This window comes from Pseudophryne corroboree, chromosome 9 (assembly GCF_028390025.1).
Source record: "Pseudophryne corroboree isolate aPseCor3 chromosome 9, aPseCor3.hap2, whole genome shotgun sequence".
NCBI lineage: Eukaryota > Metazoa > Chordata > Amphibia > Anura > Myobatrachidae > Pseudophryne > Pseudophryne corroboree.
The window spans coordinates 40,876,031-40,901,959 of NC_086452.1; the positions used below are offsets into that span (position 1 = coordinate 40,876,031).

The following is a 25,929-nucleotide window of genomic DNA, read 5'->3' on the forward strand; positions in this document are numbered from 1 at the left end:
GGATTCCGGACAAACTTATCCATTGCGCCCGCCGCCGCATTAATTTGGCGGCCGCGCACCATTTTAGACAACACGGTGTCGCTCTGTCCAGCCGAGCAGATATATCAAAGCAAATATAAGCAAGCAAGAGGCGGGCGCCCACGCCGACACCCTACAGAGAGGCCAGCGGGCTCAGGGCAGGGTATAAATATGTATAGCTAAACGAATATAATGTAGAGTGTCCGCCTGATGGAGCAGGGAATCAGACAATATCCCCCTTAATCAGAGCCGTGCAGTAAAGATGAACATTCCCCAGTACTGACCTCCAGGCAGGGTGAGATCCGGATCGGTCAGCCAGAGACGTGCAGCGGAGGGAGAGGGGGGAAGGGCACACGCGACCCAGTGGATTTCCAGCCAGCTCAGATAGGCCCCCACAGAGTAAAAGTGTCCCGGATGGCTGCAGCGAGCAGGGAGAGATCGCGGGAGCCGCACTTCCGGTCCCCCGGGCCCGCGGCGGTGCAGGATGACGATCCAGGTAGCCTCAGCTATATTCTTTGTCCCCCAGCAGGCTCACAGAGCGGCACGACAGCGGCAGTCGAGCACTCCCCGCTCCCTTCCACAGAAGTGCGGGCGGTGGTAGAAAGCCTGAGCCGAACTTCCGGTCCCCCGGGCGGCACGGGTCCGCGGCGGTGCAGAGTGCTCCAGGCGCCACAGATCCTCCTCGGGTCCCTCAGCAGGCACACTGGGCGGCAGGCGAGTGTCCCCCACCTCTCCCCACAGAGACACGAGCGGCGGCGGAGAGCGGGAGCCGAACTTCCGGTCCGAGGTGAGCGCGAGGCAGCAGCTCCAGCGCCGAGCAGGGCCCGCCGGACAGATAGGGCTGCAGGAGCTAGATGGATATTGATATCCAGCCCAAATTCACTCCAGGGAGGCAGGGAGCATTCATGCAGCGTTGACCTCAATTACAGACCCAGGGAGGGAGTCCAGGATACTGTGTCAGGATATATTGGCTGGAGAGCTGCACTGTGCAAGTGCTACTCCATGCCCGTCCAAGCCACGCCCCCGGCACCGAGGGTATTTACCAAGGTAATGGCCGAAATGATGATACTCCTTCAAAAAAAAGGGAGTTATAATTATCCCGTACTTGAACGATCTCCTTATAAAGGCGAGGTCCAGGGAGCAGTTGTTCGTCGGAGTAGCACTATCTCGGGAAGTGCTACAACAGCACGGCTGGATTCTGAATAGTCCAAAGTCGCAGCTGGTTCCTACGACGCGTCTACTGTTCCTGGGTATGGTTCTGGACACAGAACAGGAAAAAGGGTTTCTCCCGGAGGAGAAGGCCAAGGAGTTGTCATCTCTAGTCAGAGACCTACAAATACAGGTGTCGGTGCATCAATGCACGCGAGTCCTGGGAAAAATGGTAGCTTCTTACGAAGAAATTCCATTCGGTAGGTTCCATGCAAGGATCTTCCAGTGGGATCTGTTGGACAAGTGGTCCGGGTCGCATCTTCAGATGCATCGGCTGATAACCCTGTCTCCAAGGGCCAGGGTGTCGCTGTTGTGGTGGCTGCAGAGTGCTCATCTTCTAGAGGGCCGCAGATTCGGCATACAGGACTGGGTCCTGGTGACCACGGATGCCAGCCTTCGAGGCTGGGGGGCAGTCACACAGGGAAGAAACTTCCAAGGACTATGGTCGAGTCAGGAGACTTCCCTACACATAAATATCATGGGACTAAGGGCCATTCACAATGCCCTAAGTCAGGCTAGACCCCTGCTTCAACACCAGCCGGTGCTGATCCAGTCAGACAACATCACGGCGGTCGCCCATGTAAACCAGCAGGGAGGCACAAGAAGCAGGATGGTGATGGCAGAAGCCACAAGGATTTTCCGATGGGCGGAAAATCATGTGTTAGCACTGTCAGCAGTGTTCATTCCGGGAGTGGACAACTGGGAAGCAGACTTTCTCAGCAGGCACGACCTCCACCCGTGAGAGTGGGGACTTCATCCAGAAGTCTTCAAAATGATTGTACACCATTGGGAAAGGCCACAGGTGGACATGCTGGCGTCCCGCCTCAACAAAAAGCTAAAAAGATATTGCGCCAGGTCAAGGGACCCTCAGGCGATAGCTGTGGACGCTCTGGTAACACCGTGGGTGTACCAGTCGGTGTATGTGTTCCTTCCTTTGCCTCTCATACCCAAGGTATTGAGAATACTAAGAAGGAGAGGAGTAAGAACTATACTCGTGGTTCCGGATTGGCCAAGAAGAGCTTGGTACCCAGAACTTCAAGAAATGATCTCTGAGGACCCATGGCCTCTGCCGCTCAGACAGGACCTGCTGCAGCAGGGGCCCTGCCTGTTCCAAGACTTACCACGGCTGTGTTTGACGGCATGGCGGTTGAACACCGGATCCTAAAGGAAAAAGGCATTCCGGAGGAAGTCATTCCTACGCTGATTAAGGCTAGGAAAGATGTGATTGCAAAATATTATCACCGCATATGGCAAAAATATGTTGCTGGGTGTGAGGCCAGGAAGGCCCCAACGGAGGAATTTCAACTGGGTCGATTTCTGCACTTTCTACAGTCAGGAGTGACTACGGGCCTAAAATTGGGTTACGTTAAGGTCCAGATTTTGGCTCTGTACATTTTCTTCCAAAAAGAACTGGCTTCAATGCCTGAAGTTCAGACTTTCGTTAAGGGAGTGCTGCATATTCAGCCCCCGTTTGTGCCTCTAGTGGCACCGTGGGATCTCAACGTGGTGTTGGATTTCCTGAAGTCGCATTGGGTTGAGCCACTTAAATCCGTAGAGCTAAAATACCTCACGTGGAAAGTGGTCATGCTGTTGGCCTTGGCGTCGGCCAGGCGTGTATCAGAATTGGCGGTTTTGTCATGCAAAAGCCCTCATCTGATTTTCATATGGATAGGGCGGAATTGAGGACTCGTTCCCAATTCCTTCCTAAGGTGGTATCAGCTTTTCATGTGAACCAACCTATTGTGGTGCCTGCGGCTACGTGGGACTTGGAGGACTCCAAGTTACTGGGCGTAGTCAGGGCCCGGAAAATATGTTTCCAGGACGGCTGGAGTCAGGAAAACTGACTCGCTATTTATCCTGTATGCACCCAACAAGCTGGGTGCTCCTGCTTCTAAGCAGACTATTGCTCGCTGGATCTGTAGCACGATTCAACTTGCACATTCTGCAACTGGACTGCCGCACCCTAAATCTGTAAAAGCCCATTCCACGAGGAAAGTGGGCTCTTCCTGGGCGGCTGCCCGAGGGGTCTCGGCTTTACAACTTTGCCGAGCTGTTACTTGGTCGGGTTCAAACATTTTTGCAAAAGTCTACAAGTTTGATACCCTGGCTGAGGAGGACCTTGAGTTTGCTCATTCGGTGCTGCAGAGTCATCCGCACTCTCCCGCCCGTTTGGGAGCTTTGGTATAATCCCCATGGTCCTTACGGAGTTCCCAGCATCCACTAGGACGTCGGAGAAAATAAGATTTTACTCACCGGTAAATCTATTTCTCGTAGTCCGTAGTGGATGCTGGGCGCCCGTCCCAAGTGCGGATTGTCTGCAATACTTGTATATAGTTATTGCCTAACTAAAGGGTTATTGTTATGAGCCATCTGTTAGTGAGGTTTAGATATATTTCATACTGTTAACTGGGTATAATATCACGAGTTATACGGTGTGATTGGGGTGGCTGGTATGAGTCTTACCCGGGATTCCAAATCCTTTCCTTATTGTGTCAGCTCTTCCGGGCACAGTATCCTAACTGAGGTCTGGAGGAGGGTCATAGAGGGAGGAGCCAGTGCACACCAGGTAGTCCTAAAGCTTTCTTTAGTTGTGCCCAGTCTCCTGCGGAGCCGCTATTCCCCATGGTCCTTACGGAGTTCCCAGCATCCACTACGGACTACGAGAAATAGATTTACCGGTGAGTAAAATCTTATTTTTCCCAGGTCCCAGGTCGGCCTTTTTCCCAGGTCGGCTCTTTTCCCATGTCGACCTAATGACCGTATCCCGTTATCAGTGTATGTGTATGATGCTGGAGTACAGTATTAATGTTTATTTATATAGCACCAGTACTCTGCACAGTGCTATACAATTGGGAGCACCAAACAGTCAGATCTTTTACATGTGTAGTGTTCATTCTAGCACCCTGCACCTGTCACAACCCGTGCAGTTCCTCTTTCCTGTCTGTGGTGTCTCTGTCTGCTCTGGTGCTTCTAGCACACGCTGATCTGTATCTCAGCACTGAGGTGCAGCCCAGAGTGTGCTAGAAGCACCAGAGCAGAGAGCGACACTCCAGTCAGGAAAGAGGAACTGCACGGTTTGTGACAGGCGCAAGGTGCTGGAATGAACGCTGCGGGCCGGATGTAATGGAGTCCGTGATCTCCCGACGTGCGGGATGACGGCCTACCTTAGACGTTTTTTTAAGGAGGCCGTCGTTTAAAAAGCATAGTTATAATACCTTATTAATGATTGCCCCTTTAAAAGAACTATGAGGGCGAATTCGTACTCCATTTCACCCGGCCCTGCATGTGTATGTAGCCAAATAACATTCAATCTCTCCGTTTGTTGTTATCGGCACCTCAGTAAAAATATGAACAGAGTTTATCTAGAGGTGATTTCCTTGTGTTTAGTTATTTCATTGATTATATAAGATGCATCCTATTGTTATTTCTGCCTTAGGGGACATGTACTAAGCAGTGATAAAAGTGGAGAAGTGAGCCAGTGGAGAAGTTGCCCATGGCAACCAATCGGCATTGGCGTAACATTTATAATTTGCATCCTATAAGAGTATACAGAGCAGCTTTTTGGTTGCCATGGGCAGCTTCTTCACTGACTCACTTCTCCACTTTTATCACTGATTGTTACATAACTGACGGGAAGATGTACTAATCTCTCATTATTGTATGTGCAGCTCCCTGTTTCCCAGCACCTAATATTTCCTGTAAAAATTTTGAGGGCGTTGTGACGACTTTCTCTGGAAAGGAGCTCGGCTTCTACAGACCCGTTCCCTGCCGCAGTGTGTAAGTAGGACTCCCCTGGGTACTCTGCGATTATTTCTGGTGCAACTTTATTCGTAACTTTTGTTTGAGACATGTTTGGCCAAATCTGATGATGTCATATGGTTAAATATCCACATACGCTGTCATCTGTCCCATTTAGCAAAAAAAAAAAAGAAAATAACTTAGTATGAGACTACGGTATAAAAAAAAAATGGTTATACTTTTTTTTTTTTAATGTTTTTTTATTTAATTAAAAGTACAGTGTGTATCCTTAAGAAGTGAACTATATGTTAACATTAACATTTAAGATTTTGTGTAGTGAATGTCAATTTATATCACATATGAGAGATGTCATATTACATACTGTGGCCAGTGTTGCAGAGTCCATTTCCTGATGAATAGACTTTCGGAGCATATTCAACTCTCCTTCATGTGCAGCCATGATATGTGGCTGTGCAAATCGCTGTTAAATACGGTAGCCCAGCATGGCCAATTTTCCCTCGCAGCACAACTGGTTCTAAATTGATTCCAGTAGTTGTGTGTAATGTGCCAACCAGTTAGAGTCTTAGCGGTATATTCAATAAAAGCCGGATCCATTCTGACATGCAGTTGTTTGAATGGATCCGACGACCCCTATTCAATGGACGGCCGCTGCTGTCGGCGGCTAGCAGTGTAGATGGAGGCGGGCGTGATCGGGATGGCGGCGGGGTAAGCTGGGCAGCGGGGGGAGCAGATATCAGTTGGCTGCGGGGGGACATGGCGGCGGGGGGAGTTGCTGCAGGGAGAGGTGCTGCAGACATGTCCCCCCGCAGCCAGCTCCCCCCGCCAGCCGCCGATCTCTGCTCCCGGCGCGGCCCGCAGCACCGTTTGTCTCCTCACCTCAATCCGACCTGTTTTCAAGTCGGATTGAGTTTGTCGGAAAGGGGGCCAAAACCTGTCTGATTTGGCCTCATTTCCGACAGAAGCACGTGGATCGGCGGCGATCCACGTGTTTTCCGACAAGTCGGGAATTCCCAACTTGTTGGAAAAAATCAGCCCCTATTGAATAGATCGGAACCCGACGGTTATTGAATACAGCCCTTAGATTTGGTCACTAGGTTAAGATTTGTCATAGAGATAAGAAGAAAGCGTTTGTTCCCCCGACGCAGCAATGTAAAAGAAAGGAGAAAAAAAAATAATTAAATGCATTTTTCTGCTGCGGGGTACACCGGGCTCCACAAGTCTGGACAATGGGGTGTAGAGTAGGATCTTGATCCGAGGCACCAACAGGCTCAAAGCTTTGACCTGCTTCCCAAGATGCATGGCGCCGCCTCCTATATCACCCCGCCTCCCAGCACAGGAGCTCAGTTTGTCAGTTGGTGCTGCAGTAAGCAGGCACTTAACAGAGGGGCTGCTCCAAGCAGCCCTAAGAAAAGCTTTTTATGAGGTAAAAAGTGAAGACTTCAAGGGCAGCAGCGGTGGTAAATGTCTTGTGACATTCACGGCTGCAGCTCCAGCTCTCCCCAGCGGCGCTGTACACTCCCGAGCCCTGGTTGCCGGGTACCTACAGCGGAGGCTCCGGTTTTCTTCATGTTAGACACACACGGCTGGGGCTCTCCAGGATCGCGTGGCCACGCTTCGGGAGGTGGTAAGTGGGTCCCGCTCGCGGGACCCGGTCTTTATCGCGATCCGGCGCGGTCAATGGGAGGCGGGCCGTGCGCTGGCGGTGGACACTGTGGATACAGGCGATCCCACTAGATCACCAGGGCATGGGCGCAGGTCAGGTTTTCTCTTAAAACCGATTTTAATATCGCCCACAGTACCCGGTGGTTTTGCCAGCAAGGGGGATAAAGCTTAGACCTGAAGCCCCTCCCCCAGCCCCAAGGCGCCATTTCCTGCAAGTGTTCCCGCCCTGGAGCTGCATCTCTGTCTTTTCCTCACTCCCTGTCAGTGTCTGCGGCGCCATTACTCCTCAGCTCACTGTTCCTGGGACTGCTTGGGCAAATCCTCCTATGTAAAGCCGCCTGGTTGTCAGCGCTGTGACTTTACAAGACACTTAAGTATTCTACCTGCCTTTTTAGTCAGTGTTAGTAAGAGAGTGCATTTAGTCAGGGTTTATAGTACAATTACAGTGTGATATACATCCAGTTCTTACTGTGTACTGTTATATCTATTGTTATATAGCTGTGTAAGCTAGTCCAGTGCAGTATTATTGTCAGTAATAACCTCTGCATTGTACAGACTGTGACTATTTGTGTGTGCATATGATAGCTGAGTGGTGTCCATTTCGTGTCTTTCACTCAACCTGCTATCCCTATATTCTATAACCTGAGGGGGCTTGGTGCGTCAGGTTTTATCTAATATAGGATTTTCACAAAGATATACTGTATTACGTATTTTTCTCTGTGATTTAGTCACCATATCTCTCCTTTATCTCTGCTAGTGCTGACTACACTGCGCAGGGGTTTGGGTTTAGGAATATAGTGCTGCTGATAATTGTACTGTGTTACCTCATACTGCAAGTTATATCATGTCTGCTTCTGAGGGTAACGGTTCTGGGGCTGAACACACTGCCGGTGTTGCTGAAGCCACAGGCACATATGGGGAAAATATAGCAGCTGTGGGCTCTGGTTCTGGGGGCTCCTTCCTTGCCCCCCAGTGGGACTGTGGCAACGGAGGCACATACTGACCCTCCGTGGGCCGCTTTTTCCACGCTTCTGCATACGCTAGTTCATAAACTAACACCCCTATGGGACCCCCAATGCCGGTACAACCGTATGTGGTCCCTGCAGCTAACCCGCCGTGGGCGGACGATTTATCTGCTCAATTAAAGAAGTTGAACCAGTCCCTGACTACTAAAAAGTCTGACCAACGCTCGCCTAAGTCCAAGAGGTCCTCTACGCGAGCGCTCGTCTCCTCACAATCCACTGCTGTCACTGACATCTCGTCTGATGAAGACAGCACATACACTGACCCCACAGGTTCTGACTCGGATACGGCTGATGGGGAGAGTAGTTCACATGTGGATGTTCCTGATCTTTTGGAGGCTATTAAATTAATTCTGCAGATTACGGATGATCCCGAGCCATCCGTTCCTCCTAAGAAACCAGATAGGTTCAACCGTCAGAAGGTGATTAAACAAGTTTTACCTCACTCTGACCACCTAGTGGATATACGTCAGGAACCCTGGCAAAGCCCGGGTACGAAGTGTGTGCCTCAAAAGAAGATGCTGGCTCGCTATCCCCTCGCGCCAGAGCTGTCTAAGAATTGGGAAACGCCTCCTCCAGTAGACTCACATGTGGCTAGGATTGTGGTTTCCTCAGCTCTACCTGTCACTACCGTCACGTCTCTAAAAGAGCCTACGGATAAACGTGTGGAGGGTTGTCTAAAAGCGATTTACACCCTCACAGGTGCTGCACAAAGGCCCACTATTGCAGCTACATGGGCGGCAGAGGCTATTGAAGCATGGGCCTTGGAGTTAGAAGCTGAAATCTCCTCTGACCATGCTAAACAATGCTTGTCATATATTGTCACAGCTTCTCGCTATATTAAAAAGGCGGCTTCTGATGCCGGTAACCTAGCAGCCAAGGCCTCTACTACGTCAGTCCTGGCTCGCAGGATATTGTGACTGAGATCCTGGTCTGTGGATCTGGACTCTAGGAAAACCCTGGAGGTACTCCCTTTCAATGGGGATATTCTGTTTGGGGAGGACTTAAATAAGATAGTGGTTGACTTGGCTACTGCCAAAACTGCCTGTCTGCCTAATACAGCTCCTTCTGTGTCGAAGGCCAAAGGCATGTCCTTTCGCCCCTTTCGTCCTTCAGGTAAAGCAAAAGGTCAGGCGTACCATATGCAGGCCCGCACTTCCAAACCTGGTAAGCTGAAGCCCGAAAGAGCCTGGGCTGACCGTCAGCCAGCAGCAAAGACCGATAAGCCTGCCGCATGACGGGGCGGGACTCCCCTTGGGGGATCCCAGGGTGGGGGGCCGGCTTCTAGGGTATACCCAAAGGCAAACACTCTGCATTCGGTGGTACAGACCCTCCTGGATACAGGAGTCGTAGTACAGGTGCCCCTTGCTCAGAGGGGCCGGGGGTACTATTCTCCGCTGTTTCTAGTCCCGAAATTGAATGGGTCCTCCCGGCCCATTCTCAACCTCAAGGCACTGAACAAGTTTGTGAAGGTTTCCAAGTTCCGTATGGAAACCCTTCGCTCTATAGTTCTGGCCTTGGAACCTGGGGACTACATGGTCTCCCTGGACATACAGGATTCTTACCTGCATATTCCTATAGCAGTGTCCCATCAACAATACCTGAGGTTCGCTATTGGCAACCTCCATTACCAGTTTCGGGCGTTACCTTTTGGTTTAACAACGGCTCCGCGAGTCTTCACCAAAGTTATGGCGGTGATGACGGTGGTACTCCGCCATCAAGGGGTCAGGATACTGCCGTATCTGGACGACTTGTTAATCCTGGCAAATTCCCCAGATCTTCTCCTGCGTCATCTGGATATGACTGTCCGGTTTCTACAAGCCCACGGGTGGCTCATCAACTGGAAGAAATCCTCCCTGGTCCCTGCTGAGAGCATGGTGCATCTGGGAGCGCTGTTGGACACTCAAAACCAGAGGTTGTTCTTGTCTCAGGAGAAAGTCCCGAAACTTCAGGACAGGATTCGTTGCTTCCTTTCTCGTCCTCAAGTGTCGATAAATTCGGCAATGCAGGTGCTGGGCCTCATGGTATCAGCATTCGACATGGTGGAGTATGCTCAATTCCATTCTCGCCCCCTCCAGAAGCTGATTCTAGCCAAGTAGGACGGCCTGCCTCACCGGATCAGGTCTCTAATGATCTCTTTGACTCCGGAGGTCCGTCTGTCGCTGCTCTGGTGGCTCCAGGACCGACAATTGTGCAGAGGCCGTCCCTTCTGGATATCCAACTGGGTCCTGTTGACGACAGATGCCAGTCTAAGAGGTTGGGACGCGGTGCTGGAGCAGCACTCCTTGCAGGGTCGGTGGACCAAGGAGGAATCTCTCCTCTCGATCAACATTCTGGAATTGCGGGCGGTCTTCAGTGCGTTGAACCTAGCCCAGCATTTGATTCAGAACCGTCCAGTACAGTCTGACAACGCCACCACAGTGGCTTACATAATCATCAAGGCGGCACTCAAAGCCGTTTGGCAATGAAGGAAGCCTCACGGATTCTACGTTGGGCAGAACGCCATCTACCGGCAATATTCAATCCGGGAGTCCTGAATTGGGAAGCGGACTTTCTCAGTCGTCAGGACGTGCATGCCGGCGAGTGGGGCCTCCATCCAGAAGTGTTTTCAACTCCTCGTGGAAAGGTGGGGTCTTTCAGATGTGGATCTGATGGCGTCTCGACACAATCACAAAGTTCCGGTCTCCGGAGCAAGGACAAGGGATCCTCAAGCACATTCGTGGATGCGCTGGCAGTGCCGTGGAGGTTTCGGCTGCCGTACGTGTTCCCTCCGGTGTCACTCCTGCCTAGGGTAATTCGGAAGTTCAAGCAAGAAAAAGGAAATCTGCTTCTCATAGCTCCGGCGTGGTCCAGACGGCACTGGTTCTCAGACCTGCAAGGCCTATCGTCAGAGCGTCCACTTCTACTTCCACAACGCCCAGACCTCCTCGTTCAGGGCCCCTGTGTCTACCAGGACCTAGCCCGGCTGTCTTTGACGGCGTGGCTCTTGAAGCTTCCGTCTTAAGAGCTAAGGGTTTTTCTGAAGAGGTCATTAAAACTATGTTGCGGGCCCGGAAACCGGCCTCTGCTCGGATTTACCATGGGGTCTGGCATTCCTACTTTGTTTGGTGCGCATCTAACCATTATGACGCTTCCAAGTTTAGTACAGCCAAACTTTTGGCTTTTCTACAGCAGGGCCTAGATTTAGGCCTGCGTCTAGCCTCCCTCAAGGTTCATATTTCTGCCTTGTCGGTGTGGTTTCAGAGAAAAATTGCGACTTTACCTGATGTTCATACTTTCACTCAGGGTGTGTTGCGTATCCAACCTCCCTATGTCCCGCCTGTGGCTCCTTGGGACTTGTCGGTGGTTTTGGAGGCGTTACAAGAGTCTCCATTTGAACCTCTTGGTTCAGCTGACCTCAAGTGGCTTTCCCTTAAGGTGGTGTTTCTGTTGGTTATTGGCTCTTCTAGAAGAGTGTCGGATTTGGGTGCCTTGTCTTGTAGTTCCACATATCTGATCTTTCACCGTGACCGGGCGGTTCTTAGGACTCGTCCCGGATATTTGCCTAAGGTGGTTTCTTCGTTCCACCTTAATCAGGAGATTGTGGTTCCAGCTTTTGTCTCTCCTAATTTGTCTCCCAAAGAGCGGTCTTTGGATGTGGTACGGGCTCTCCGTATCTATGTGAAGAGAACTGCTTCTATTCGAAAGTCTGATTCTCTCTTTGTTTTGTTTGTATTTCACAAACGTGGCTGGCCTGCTCACAAGCAGACCCTGGCCAGGTGGATCAGAATGGTGATTGCGCATGCTTATGTGAATGCTGGTCTATCAGCTCCTGTTCACATTACGGCCCATTCTCGGTCTGTTGGACCTTCTTGGGCGGCCCAACTTGGTGCGACCCTTGATCAATTGTGCAAGGCGGCTACGTGGTCCTCTGGGAACACGTTCATAAGGTTCTATGCCTTCGATACTGCCGCTTCCCAGGATGCTTCCTTTGGACGCCGGGTTCTTGTGCCCGCTACAGTGCGTCCCCTCCCATAAGGAACTGCTTTAGGACATCCCCATTGTCCAGACTTGTGGAGCCCAGTGTACCCCGCAGCAGAAAATGAGTTTTACGGTAATTTTACCCTTGTTAAAACTCTTTCTCTGACATCCTAGTGGATGCTGGGGACTCCGTAAGGACCATGGGGGAATAGCGGCTCCGCAGGAGACTGGGCACAGCTAAGAAAGATTTAGGACTACCTGGTGTGCACTGGCTCCTCCCACTATGACCCTCCTCCAGACTTCAGTTAGAATCCTGTGCCCGGCTGAGCTGGATGCACACTAGGGGCTCTCCTGAGCTCCTAGAGAGAAAGTATATTTTAGGTCTTTTATTTTACAGTGAGATCTGCTGGCAACAGACTCACTGCAGCGAGGGACTAAGGGGAGAAGAAGCGAACCTACCTAACTGGTGGTAGCTTGGGCTTCTTAGGCTACTGGACACCATTAGCTCCAGAGGGATCGACCGCATGGAACCGGCCATTGATGTTCGGTCCCGGAGCCGCGTCGCCGGCCCCCTTACAGAGCCAGAAGCAAGAAGAATCCGGAAAATCGGCGGCAGAAGACATCAGTCTTCACCAAGGTAGCGCACAGCACTGCAGCTGTGCGCCATTGCTCCTCATACACACTTCACACTCCGGTCACTGAGGGTGCAGGGCGCTGGGGGGGGGGCGCCCTGAGAAGCAATAAAAACACCTTGGCTGGCAAATATATCACAATATATAGCCCCAGAGGCTATATATGTGATAAATACCCCTGCCAGAATCCATAAAAAAGCGGGAGAAAAGTCAGCCGAAAAAGGGGCGGAGCTATCTCCCTCAGCACACTGGCGCCATTTCTCCCTCACAGCTCCGCTGGAAGGAAGCTCCCTGGCTCTCCCCTGCAGTCTACACTACAGAAAAGGGTAAAAAAGAGAGGGGGGGCACTAAATTTAGGCGCAATATACATATAGCAGCTATAAGGGGATATAATTTAGTTAATCCCTGATTTATATAGCGCTCTGGTGTGTGCTGGCATACTCTCTCTCTGTCTCCCCAAAGGGCTTTGTGGGGTCCTGTCTTCTGTCAGAGCATTCCCTGTGTGTGTGCGGTGTGTCGGTACGGCTGTGTCGACATGTTTTATGAGGAGACTTATGTGGAGGAGGAGCAGGTGCCTATAAATGTGTTGTCACCCCCTGCGGGGCAGACACTGGAGTGGATGCACTTGTGGAAGGAATTACGCGAAAGTGTCGACTCCTTACATAAAAAATTTGACGACATGCCAAATACGGGGCAGCCGGCTTCTCAGCCCGTGCCTGCCCAGACGTCTCAAAAGTCATCAGGGGCTCTAAAACGCCCGCTACCTCAGGTGGCAGACACAGATGTCGACACGGATACGGACACCAGTGTCGACGACGAAGAGACTAATGTAATGTCCAATAGGGCCACTCGTTATATGATTGAGGCATTGAAAAATGTTTTACACATTTCTGAGTTGACCCCAGGTACCACAAAAAAGGGTATTATGTTTGGGGAGAAAAAATACCAGTAGTTTTTCCCCCTTCTGAAGAATTAAATGAAGTGTGTGAACTAGCGTGGGCTTCCCCCGATAAAAAATTGGTAATTTCAAAAAAATTACTAATGGCGTACCCTTTCCCGCCAGAGGATAGGTCACGTTGGGAAACACCCCCTAGGGTGGGTAAAGCACTTACGCGCTTATCAAAAAAGGTGGCACTGCCGTCCCAGGATACGGCCGCCCTAAAGGAACCTGCTGACAGAAAGCAGGAGGCTCTCCAGAAAGCTGTATATACACACACTGGTATTATACTGAGACCAGCTATTGCCTCAGCATGGATGTGCAGTGCTGCAGCTGCATGGTCAGACTCCCTGTCAGAAAACATTGACACCCTAGACAGGGACACTATATTGCTAAACGTAGAGCATATTAAAGACGCTGTCTTCTACATAAGAGATGCACAGAGGGATATTTGCCGGCTGGCATCTAAAATAAGTGCACTGTCCATTTCTGCCAGGAGAGGGTTATGGACCCGGCAGTGGACAGGTGATGCAGATTCTAAAAGGCACATGGAAGTTTTGCCTTATAAGGGTGAGGAGTTGTTCGGGGATGGTCTTTCAGACTTAGTGTCCACAGCAACAGCTGGGAAATCAGCATTTTTGCCACATGTCCCCTCACAACCAAAGAGAGCACCGTATTATCAGGTACAGTCCTTTCGCCCCCAAAAGAGCAGACGGGGTAGAGGCGCGTCCTTTCTGCCCAGAGGCAGAGGTAGGGGAAAAAAGCTGCAGCATACAGCCACTTCCCAGGAACAAAAGTCTTCCCCCGCTTCTTCTGCTAAGTCCGCCGCATGACGCTGGGGCTCAACAGGCGGAGCCAGGTACGGTGGGGGGCCGTCTCAAAAACTTCAGCAATCAGTGGGCTCGCTCACAGGTAGATCCCTGGATCCTTCAAGTGGTATCTCAGGGGTACAGGCTGGAATTCAAGACATCCCCCCCTCCCCGCCGTTTCCTCAAATCTGCCTTACCAACGACTCCTTCAGAAAGGGAGGCTGTGTTAGAGGCAATTCACAAGCTGTATTCCCAGCAGGTGATAGTCAAGGTGCCCCTACTTCAACAAGGACGGGGTTACTATTCCACAATGTTTGTGGTACCGAAACCGAACGGTTTGGTGAGACCCATTTTAAATTTGAAATCCTTGAACACATATTTAAGAAAATTCAAGTTCAAGATGGAATCGCTCAGGGCGGTTATTGCAAGCCTGGAAGAGGGAGATTACATGGTATCTCTGGACATCAAGGATGCTTACCTGCATGTCCCCATTTACCATCCTCACCAGGAGTACCTCAGATTTGTGGTACAGGATTGTCATTACCAATTCCAGACGTTGCCGTTCGGCCTGTCCACGGCACCGAGGGTATTTACCAAGGTAATGGCCGAAATGATGATACTCCTTCGGAAAAAGGGAGTTTTAATTATCCCATACTTGGACGATCTCCTGATAAGGGCGAGGTCCAGAGAGCAGTTGTTGGTCGGCGTAGCATTATCTCAGGAGGTGCTACACCAGCACGGTTGGATTCTGAATATTCCAAAGTCTCAGCTGGTTCCGGCGACACGTCTACTGTTCCTGGGGATGATTCTGGACACAGTCCAGAAAAAAGTGTTTCTCCCAGAGGAGAAAGCCAAGGAGCTGTCATCTCTAGTCAGAGGCCTCCTGAAACCAAAACAGGTGTCGGTGCATCATTGCACGCGAGTCCTGGGAAAGATGGTAGCTTCCTACGAAGCGATTCCATTCGGCAGGTTCCATGCCAGAACCTTTCAGTGGGACCTGTTGGACCAATGGTCCGGATCGCATCTTCAAATGCATCGGTTGATAACCCTGTCTCCAAGGACCAGGGTGTCTCTGCTGTGGTGGCTGCAGAGTGCTCATCTCAGAGAGGGCCGCAGATTCGGCATACAGGACTGGGTCCTGGTGACCACGGATGCCAGCCTTCGGGGCTGGGGAGCAGTCACACGGGGAAGAAACTTCCAAGGACTTTGGTCAAGTCAGGAGACTTCCCTACACATAAATGTTCTGGAACTGAGGGCCATTTACAATGCCCTAAGTCAGGCAAAGCCCCTGCTTCAAAACCAGCTGGTTCTCATCCAGTCAGACAACATCACGGCAGTCGCCCATGTAAATCGACAGGGCGGCACAAGAAGCAGGACGGCGATGGCAGAAGCCACAAGGATTCTCCGATGGGCGGAAAATCACGTGTTAGCACTGTCAGCAGTGTTCATTCCGGGAGTGGACAATTGGGAAGCAGACTTCCTCAGCAGGCACGACCTCCACCCGGGAGAGTGGGGACTTCATCCAGAAGTCTTCTAACTGATTGTAAACCGTTGGGAAAGGCCACAGGTGGACATGATGGCGTCCCGCTTAAAAAAAAAAAAAAGCTAGAAAAATATTGCGCCAGGTCAAGAGACCCTCAGGCGATAGCTGTGGACGCTCTAGTGACACCGTGGGTGCACCGGTCGGTTTATGTGTTCCCTCCTCTTCCTCTCATACCCAAGGTACTGAGGATAATAAGGAAAAGAGGAGTAAGAACTGTTCTCATTGTTCCAGATTGGCCAAGAAGGTCTTGGTACCCGGAACTTCAAGAATTAATCTCAGAGGACCCATGGCCTCTGCCGCTCAGACAGGACCTGCTGCTGCAGGGGCCCTGTCTGTTCTAAGACTTACCGCGGCTGCGTTTGACGGCATGGCGGTTGAACACCGGATCCTAAAAGAAAAGGGTATTCCGGAGGAAGTCATTCCTACGCTGATTAAAGCTAGAAAAGATGTAACCGTACAACATTATCACCGCATATGGCGAAAATATGTTGCGTGGTGTGAGGCCAGGAAGGCCCCAACGGAGGAATTCCAGCTAGGTCGATTTCTGCACTTCCTACAGTCAGGGGTGACTATGGGCCTAAAACTGGGTTCCATTAAGGTCCAGATTTCGGCTCTGTCGATTTTCTTCCAAAAAGAACTGGCTTCACTGCCTGAAGGTCAGACATTTGTCAAGGGAGTGCTGCATTTTCAGCCTCCTTTTGTGCCTCCAGTGGCACCGTGGGACCTCAACGTGGTGTTGGGTTTCCTAAAGTCACATTGGTTTGAGCCACTCAAAACCGTGGATTTAAAATATCTCACGTGGAAAGTGGTCATGCTTTTGGCCTTGGCTTCGGCAAGGCGTGTGTCAGAATTGGCGGCTTTGTCATGTAAAAGCCCCTATTTGATTTTCCATATGGATAGGGCAGAATTGAGGACTCGTCCCCACTTTCTTTTCTAAGGTGGTATCAGCTTTTCACTTGAACCAACCTATCGTGGTGCCTGCGGCTACTAGGGACTTGGAGGACTCCAAGTTACTGGACGTAGTCAGGGCCTTGAAAATTTATGTTTCCAGGACAGCTGGAGTCAGGAAAACTGACTCGCTTTTTATCCTGTATGCACCCAACAAGATGGGTGCTCCTGCTTCAAAGCAGACTATTGCTCGCTGGATTTGTAGCACACTTCAGCTTGCGCATTCTGTGGCTGGCCTGCCGCAGCCTAAATCTGTAAAAGGCCATTCCACGAGGAAAGTGGGCTCTTCTTGGGCGGCTGCCCGAGGGGTCTCGGCTTTACAACTTTGCCGAGCTGCTACTTGGTCAGGGGCAAACACGTTTGCAAAATTCTACAAATTTGATACCCTGGCTGAGGAGGACCTTGAGTTCTCTCATTCGGTGCTGCAGAGTCATCCGCACTCTCCCGCCCGTTTGGGAGCTTTGGTATAATCCCCATGGTCCTTACGGAGTCCCCAGCATCCACTAGGACGTCAGAGAAAATAAGATTTTACTCACCGGTAAATCTATTTCTCGTAGTCCGTAGTGGATGCTGGGCGCCCGTCCCAAGCGCGGACTGTCTGCAATACTTGTATATATTTATTATTGTTAACTACAAGGGTTATTGTTGAGCCATCTTTTGAGAGGCTCTGTTATGTTCATACTGTTAACTGGGTATAGTATCACGAGTTATACGGTGTGATTGGTGTGGCTGGTATGAGTCTTACCCGGGATTCAAAATCCTTCCTTATTGTGTCAGCTCTTCCGGGCACAGTATCCTTACTGAAGTCTGGAGGAGGGTCATAGTGGGAGGAGCCGGTGCACACCAGGTAGTCCTAAATCTTTCTTAGCTGTGCCCAGTCTCCTGCGGAGCCGCTATTCCCCCATGGTCCTTACGGAGTCCCCAGCATCCACTACGGACTACGAGAAATAGATTTACCGGTGAGTAAAATCTTATTTTCTGCGAGGTACACTGGGCTCCACAAGGCGCCCACCCCGACGCACTTAGCTTCTTTGGGTTGATATGGTATTAGCCGCTGACACTTCTCTTGTCGTGAGAATGTGGTGTATGTGGCTACTAACCGTTGTCGTCTCTTTTCCTGCTACTGCATTGGGCTGGTTAACTAAACTGAGCTCCTGTGCTGGGAGGCGGAGTGATATAGGAGGCGGCGCTATGCATCTTGGGAAGAAGGGCAAAGCTTTGAGCCTGTTGGTGCCTCGGATCAAGATCCTACTCTACACCCCATTGTCCAGACTTGTGGAGCCCAGTGTAACTCGCAGAAAGAGTTTTAACAAGGGTAAGTTCTTACCATAAAACTCGTTTTTTTAAAGGTGTAAATTCAGTCTGCTGATGTATAGCGTCAAGTGGCTTTATCCCATTTAACTGGACACCCTAGGAACATTGGCCCTCATTCCGAGTTGTTCGCTCGCTAGCTGCTTTTAGCAGCATTGCACACGCTAAGCCGCGCCCTCTGGGAGTATATCTTAGCATAGCAGAATTGCGAACGAAAGATTAGCAGATTTGCGAATAGAAATTTCTTAGCAGTTTCTGAGTAGCTCCAGACTTACTCAGCCATTGCGATCAGTTCAGTCAGTTTTGTTCCTGGTTTGACGTCACAAACACACCCAGCGTTCGCCCAGACACTCCCCCGTTTCTTCAGACACATCCGCGTTTTTCCCAGAAACGGCAGCGTTTTTTCGCACACTCCCATAAAACGGCCAGTTTCCGCCCAGAAACACCCACTTCCTGTCAATCACACTCCGATCACCAGAACGATGAAAAATCCTCGTTATGCCGTGAGTAAAATACCTAACTTTTGAGTAAAATAACTAAGCGCAAGCGCTCTGCGAACCTTGTGCATGCGCAGTAAGCGACTAATCGCAATATAGCGAAACTCGGCAACGAGCGAACAACTCGGAATGAGGGCCATTGTTCAAATCACAATGAGTTTCAGTTCTAATGCTGCTGATCAGAACCAAGGGTTGGTAATGGCTACAGGCCGCTGTTTACGTCTTATAATTTATTTATTTACTTACAGTTTCTTATATAGCGCAGCATATTCTGTTGCGCTTTACAATTGGAAACAATTAAGACAAACTGGGTAATAACAGACAGACATAGAGGTAGGAAGGCCCTGCTCGCACGCTTACAATCTATAGGGAATGAGGAAGGATACATAAGGAGCTATCTATAGCATAGCGGTCCCACCAGTCCTAATGGGATGTAATTAGATATGTGTGCCTCCGTAGGTCATGTGGGCAGTTCTGGAATTTGATGGGCTTGCCTGAAGAGGTGAGTTTTCAGGGAGCGCTTGAAAGTTTGGAGACTAGAGGAGAGTCTTATTGTGTGTGGGAGGGCATTTCACAGAGTGGGTGAAGCCTGAAGAAGGTCCTGCAATTGTGAATGGGAGCGAGTAATCCGTGCAGATGAGAGACGCAGATCTTGTGCAGAGCGGAGAGGTTGAGTTGGGAGATATTTTGAGATGAGTGAAGAGATATATGTTGGTATAGTCCGGTTAATAGCTTTATATGTGAGTAAAAGTATTTTAAATTGAATACGGTAGAATATGGGCAACCAATGGAGGGACTATTAGAGATGCGGATCCGCAGATGATGAACGTTTTAATGTGAGTGATTCTGATTTTATGACCGTTGTGATAGTAATATACTATTGAGACAGTTTTAAGAAAATAAGCTATTTGATCATTATGATTGCGGAAAGATGTTTTATTGTGGGAAGATTACAGTGTTTTAGGAGACTAATATATATGTTTCCTATGCTGCGGATTATCAGATCCGACAATCATCAGCAGCTTTGACCGATGGTTTTAAAACGGCAATAGGAATCGGTCAAAGCTGCCAAACCACAGCATAGAAAATATACAGCTGATACCCAACAGGAGGTGCTATCATCTAATGCCTGTTACTCACCTATATTAGGTAAACAGATTGTAGTTGCACCTTTTAATGAATTATTTGTGAACATATTACACTATCATTTCTCTTACGTCCTAGAGGATACTGGGGATCCATTTAGTACCATGGGGTATAGACGGGTCCACTAGGAGCCATGGGCACTTTAAGAATTTGATAGAGTGGCTCCTCCCTCTATGCCCCTCCTACCAGACTCAGTTTAGAAAGTGCCTGTAACGCTTATGGAAGCTCCTGAAGAGTTTTCTGCATTTATTTTTCTGCTTGTAATTTTCAGGCAGGACTGCATGGCACCAGCCTGCCTGCTTTGTGGGACTTAAGGGTGGGGGAAACGGACCATTCCCCGCTGACAGGACACTAGCTCATGAGGGAACTATTCGCAAGCCCCAACACGGCGAGCGTACTTTCCCGCAGCACGCAGTCACCCTTCACAGAGCCAGAAGAGTGGTGAGTACTGCGCCGGTGTCCCGGTTAGCGGGTCACCAGCCATTATGGCGGCATGAGGGTACGGAGACGCGCGGCTTCTGACCGGGGCGTATTGCATCTCCAGACTCGGTACACAACTGCGTCTCAGTACACTATACACAGTACCCACACTGGCAAACAAAGCCTTAAAACTGTTCTCTTTCCATTTTAAGCACAAATTACCTCAGCCAGTATAGAAAAAGCGGGAAGACCACGCGCCATTGAAGGGACGGGACTTCACTATGAGCGGATCCAGCAGCTCACCAGCGCCATTTTCCCTCTACAGACGCTGACTGAAAGGGACGTGCCGCTCCTCCGGTGTGACTCCAGATTACCTCAACGGCACCAGGGGGTCATAGCAGGGGGGAGCGATTATTAGAGTACGAAGTCCCCAATTTGGGTACTTCGTCTGCGACCTGGCTAAACTTGGCACTAGCAATAAGGGCGCAGTGTGCTGGCTCCATAATATCTGTCTCTCCCTGGAAGGGCTCTTTGTGGGTTAATTGTGCTTTTAACCTTTCCTGTGTGTGTGATTGTGCTGTCACATTTACAATATGCCCGGCAAAGAGTGTGTTTCATGTACGGCAGAGTGTTCCTCTTCCCCAGGGAGCTCACTACTATGTACTCAGTGTAGTGCACCTTCTCAGGCTAGCGGGGCTGACCCAGCGTGGCTGGATACCATCAAAGGAATGATTTCCAATATCTCTAATAAATTGTCCCGCAGTGAGAAAGAGACGCAATACTTAAGACAGTCTGTGGATGAGATTATGAACTGAGACTCAAACAAGCGTCTCGGTCCCTTGGCATTTGTCCACAAAAACGAACTCTGGCCCATATCCCGCAGTCTGACTCTTACGCTGAGGGGTCAGACATGGAGGAGGGGGGAGGGGGATTCAGAAGGGGGGGACGCTGCTCTGTCACAGGGAATAGAGGCTCTTATAGAAGAGATGTGCTACAAATTCCTGATAAGGTGACAGAGGAGAGTGAGGAATCTTATTTTAATGTAAAAAAGAAGTCCTCTGTCACTTTTCCTGTGTCAAAGGAATTGAATACCCGTTTAAAGAACCGTGGGTTAAAATCCCTAAAAGGTTACTGTCATCTTTTCCTTTTCCTCCTGAGGATAGGAAAAAATGGAAAAGTCAACAGATAGTGGATGCATCTGTGTCCAGGTTGTCACGGAAGACTGTGAGACCCGTCCCTGGTGCAGCCTTCCTGAAAGACACGGCTGATCGTAAAATTGAGACTACACTCAAATCCTTGTACACAGCTGCTGGGGTGGCTCAGAGACCCACTATAGCATGTGCCTGGATTACTAAAGCCATTGCTAAATGGTCGGGTAACCTTGTTGAAGGGTTGAATTCCTTATCTAGGGGGGAGATTGTGTTACTCCTGCAACATATACAGGACTCTGCAAACTTTATGGTGGAAGCCATAAAAGAAGTAGGTTTGCTTAATGCACGCACCACTGCTATCGGCAGTGTCAGCACACAGGGGCTTATGGATACACCAGTGGACTGCGGACGCGTACTCCAGGAAAGGCGTGGAAGGTCTACCCTTCACAGGAGAGGCCTTATTTGGAGACGAACTAGACAAATGGATCTCCAAAGCTACTGCGGGTAAGTCCACATATCTTCCTTCTGCAGCTCCCCCAACCAGGAAGACCTACTCAGAACCTACTCTACAGTCCTTTTGGACTGCCAAGTTTAAGGGCAAAGTCAGAGGATCTTCTACTGCCAACAGAGGCGCTAGAGGTAAACCACTCAAACCAGCAACTTCCGGTTCTCAGGAACAGAGCTCCAGCTCTGCTTCCTCAAAGCCTTCTGCAGGACCGTGGACCTCGAGGCCTGAAAGACTGGCAGGTGGGAGCCTGACTAAAAAATTTCAGTCACATCTCCAAAACAAGGGATATTATTCCAACTTGTTTGTGGTACCGAAACCGGACGGTTCGGTAAGGCCGATTTTGAATCTAAAATCATTGAACCCGTACTTACGAGTGTTCAAATTCAAGATGTAGTCTCTGAGAGCGGTGATCTCAGATCTGGAGGAGGGGGAATTCCTAGTGTCTCTGGATATCAGGGATGCGTACCTTCACATTCCGATCTGGCCGCCTCACCAGGCTTATCTTCGCTTTGCACTACAGGACTGTCACTACCAGTTCCAGGCCCTGCCAAATGGTCTCTCCACGGCACCAAGGGTGTTCACCAAGGTGATGGCAGAGATGATGTTTCTCCTTCGCAAGCAGGGAGTGAACATAATTCCGGACCTGGACGATCTGTTGCTAAAGGCACCGTCCAGGGAAAGGTTGTTGGACAGCGTTGGTCTCACAGCCAAACTACTCCTGGATCACGGGTGGATTCTAGATCTCCCGAAATCTCACCTAGAGCCAACTCGGAGGTTCCTGTTTCTGGGAATGATACTGGACACAGTCGCAGAAAGTTTTTCTTCCATTGGAAAAGGCATTGGTAATCCAGTCGATGGTTTGGGATGTCCTGTAGCCAACCCAGATATCGGTGCATCTATGCATTTGCCTTCTGGGGAAAATGGTGGCCTCTTACGAGGCGCTTCAATAAGGAAAGTTTCATGCAAGGCCCTTCCAGCTGGATCTGTTGGACAAATGGTCCGGATCGCACCTTCACATGCACCAGAGGATCCGTCTGTCGCCAAAGGCCAGGTTCTCCCTTCTGTGGTGGCTCCTGACTTCTCTCCTAATTGAGGGGCGACGGGTCGAGATTCAGAATTGGATTCTGCTAACCACAGATGAGAGCCTCAGAGGTTGGGGAGAGGTCACCCAGGGGGTGCAGTTTCAAGGAAGATGGTCAAGTCAGGAAGTCGTCCTTCCAGTCAGCATTCTGGAACTCAGGGCTGTATACAACGACCTTCTGCAGGCCTCATATCTTCTTCAAGATCGGGCCATTCAGGTTCAGTCGGACAATGTGATGGCAGTACATAAACTGACAGGGCGGAACCAAAAGCAGAGCAGCAATGTCAGAGGTATCAAGAATTGTCCTCTGGGCAGAAAAACATGCTGTGGCGTTGTCGGTGGTCTTAATTCTGGGAGTAGACAACTGGGAAGCAGACTTCTTCAGCAGACACGACCTGCGCCCGGGGGAGTGGGGCTTTTACCCGGAGGTGTTCAGGTGCTTGACACGACGATGGGGATGTCCACAAATCAACATGATGCCCTCTCGTCTCAACAAGAAGCTCAAGCGGTACAGGTTGAGAGACCCACAGGCAGTGGCAGTGGACGCTCGGACGACTCCATGGGTCTATCAGATGGTGTACGTGTTCCCTCCACTTACGCTAATCCCAAGAAATCTGAAAAGAATAAAAACAGAAAAAGTTCAAGCAATTCTCATTGCTCTGGACTGGCCAAGAAGGGCCCGGTACGCGGACCTTCTGGAAATGCTCCTGGAAGATCCGTGGCCTCTACCTCTTCGCGAGGATCTTCAGCAACATGGCACGTTCGTCTATCAAGACTTAACATGGCTACGTTTGACGGCATGGAAGTTGAACGGCTGATTCTAGCCAGGAGTCATCCGGACTCTTATCCAAGCCAGGAAGGGGGTAACGTCTAAACATTTCCACCGTATTTGGAAGAAATACGTCTCTTGGGTGAGAGCAGAAAATATTCTGCAGTGAAATTTCATCTAGGACGTTTCCTGCTTTTTCTGCAGTTGGGTGTGGATGTGGGCCTACGCCTGGGCTCCATAAAAGTCCAGATTTCGGCCTTGTCCATTTTCTTTCAGAAACACTTGGCTTCTCTCCCTGAGGTCCAGATGTTCTTGAAAGGGGTTCTGCACATCCAGCCTCCCTTTGTGCCTCCCACGGTACATTGGGATCTCAATTTGGTGCTACAGTTCCTCCAATCGGACTAGTTTGAACCGTTACAGGAGGTAGAAGTAAAATATCTTACGTGGAAGACCGTCACACTTGTTGGCCTTGGCCTCAGCAAGATGTCTGTAGGAGCTGGGGGCGTTGTCTCACAAGAGCCCCTATTTAATTTTCCATGAGGACACAGCTGAACTCAGGACTCGTCAGCAATTTCTTCCTAAGGTCGTGTCTGCGTTACCGAAATCTCTGCTTCAGAGTCTTTGGATGTTGTGAGGGCTTTGAAGGTGTATGTGTAGAAAACAGCTTGTCACAGAAAATCGGACTCGCTGTTTGTTTGTTCTAAGATTGGGTGTCCTGCTTCAAAGCAGTCAATTACACGTTGGATCAGGCTCGCTATCCAGCATGCTTATTCCACAGCAGGATTGCCGGTTCCAAAATCTGTACAGGCCCACTCTACTAGGTTGGTGGGTTCTTCTTGGGTGGCTGCCCGGGGTGTCTCGGCTTTGCAGCTCTGCCGAGCATCTACTTGGTCAGGTTCGAACACGTTTTCAAGTTCGATACCTTGTCCTCTGAGGACCAGTTCTGCAGTACCCTCCGCACTCTCCCACCCGGTTTGGGAGCTTTGGTACTTCCCCATGGTACTAAATGGATCCCCTGTATCCTCTAGGGCACAGGTTCTCCTCACAGAATCACAAGTGAAATAATTAGCTCCACCTGTGGACCTTTTAAAATGTCAGTGAGTAATTAATACACCTGTGCACCTGCTGGGTTACCTGCAAAACATGCACTGTGTGGGGTCCTGAGGACCGAGTTTGAGAACCTGTGCTCTAGGACGCAAGAGAAATTAGGATTTTAATTACTTAACGGTAAATCCTTTTCTCGTAGTCCGTAGAGGATACTGGGCGCCCGCCCCGTGCTTCGTTCATCCTGCGCTGTTTCTTGGTTAGGTGTTGTTTGGTTCTGCCGTTGCTGTTCCTGTTCCAAATTTGGTTAGCACGGCTATCCTCTTGTTTGTGTGTGCTGGTTCGGAATCTCACCACTATCCTTTTATATCCTTCTCTCAAAGTATGTCCGTCTCCTCGGGCACAGTTTCCTAGACTGAGTCTGGTAGGAGGGGCATAGAGGGAGGAGCCAGTGCACACTATCAAATTCTTAAAGTGTCCATGGGTCCTAGTGGACCCGTCTATACCCCATGGTACTAAATCAGGCATGTCCAAACTGCGGCCCTCCAGCTGTTGTGAAACTACATATCCCAGCATGCCCTGACACAGTTTTGCTGTCAGAGAATGCTAAAGCTGTGTCAGGGCATGCTGGCATGTGTAGTTTCACAACAGCTGGAGGGCCGCAGTTTGGACATGTCTGTACTAAATGGATCCCCCAGTATCCTCTACGGACTACGAGAAAATGATTTACCGGTAGGTAATTAAAATCCTATTTTTTTCGCTCCCTACTTTTCTGGTATTACGCCAGGAGAGATACTTTTTCCTCATCTTATTGAAATGGACCCAGGAAATCTTTCTTGTCTTTGTTTTGGACGTATATAATACTGAACAATGTACTTTGAAGAAAATCGGGTTGTGGTAGAAACTGGCGCTAATCCTGAGCCTCCATTACATACGATTTCTCATGCGCCCGCTGGAGTACAATAGCTGCAGGCATTACAGTTACAGTACATGATTCACTGAGGAACATTGGAGCAAGGTTTATGCACTGTACAGGTGCAAGGCTGCAGCAATACAACATAAACTGGAAGTTAGTATTGCACCTCACTGTCCTGCTAAGAATGTATGCTCATTGCCAGGATGTTTCAAGCAACAGTTACCACAAAGTTATGTTTTGTTTTCCTTGCAGGAATGGTTATTCCTACAAAGTGGCCGTGGCTCTGTCTTTGTTCCTTGGATGGTTGGGAGCTGATAGATTTTATCTGGGTTACCCTGCTCTAGGTAAGAGACTGTACCATATGGTTTAAGTGAAAGGAAAACCATATCCCATTTCTCTGACGTCCTAGTGGATGCTGGGAACTCCGTAAGGACCATGGGGAATAGACGGGCTCCGCAGGAGACTGGGCACTCTAAAGAAAAGATTAGGTACTATCTGGTGTGCACTGGCTCCTCCCTCTATGCCCCTTCTCCAGACCTCAGTTAGAATCTGTGCCCGGCCAGAGCTGGGTGCTCCTAGTGGGCTCT

General features: G+C 49.9%; 1 protein-coding gene across 1 annotated transcript in view; it reads left to right on the plus strand.

Moving 5' to 3' along the window:
- The window catches only part of TM2D1 (TM2 domain containing 1), a 101,191-nt gene that overhangs the window by 31,188 nt on the left and 44,074 nt on the right, over window positions 1-25,929 (plus strand). The window contains exons 3-4 of the mRNA XM_063939229.1: window positions 4,896-5,004; window positions 25,595-25,686. Coding sequence (XP_063795299.1) covers window positions 4,896-5,004; window positions 25,595-25,686 — 201 coding nt within the window. The remainder of the gene's footprint in view (window positions 1-4,895; window positions 5,005-25,594; window positions 25,687-25,929) is intronic.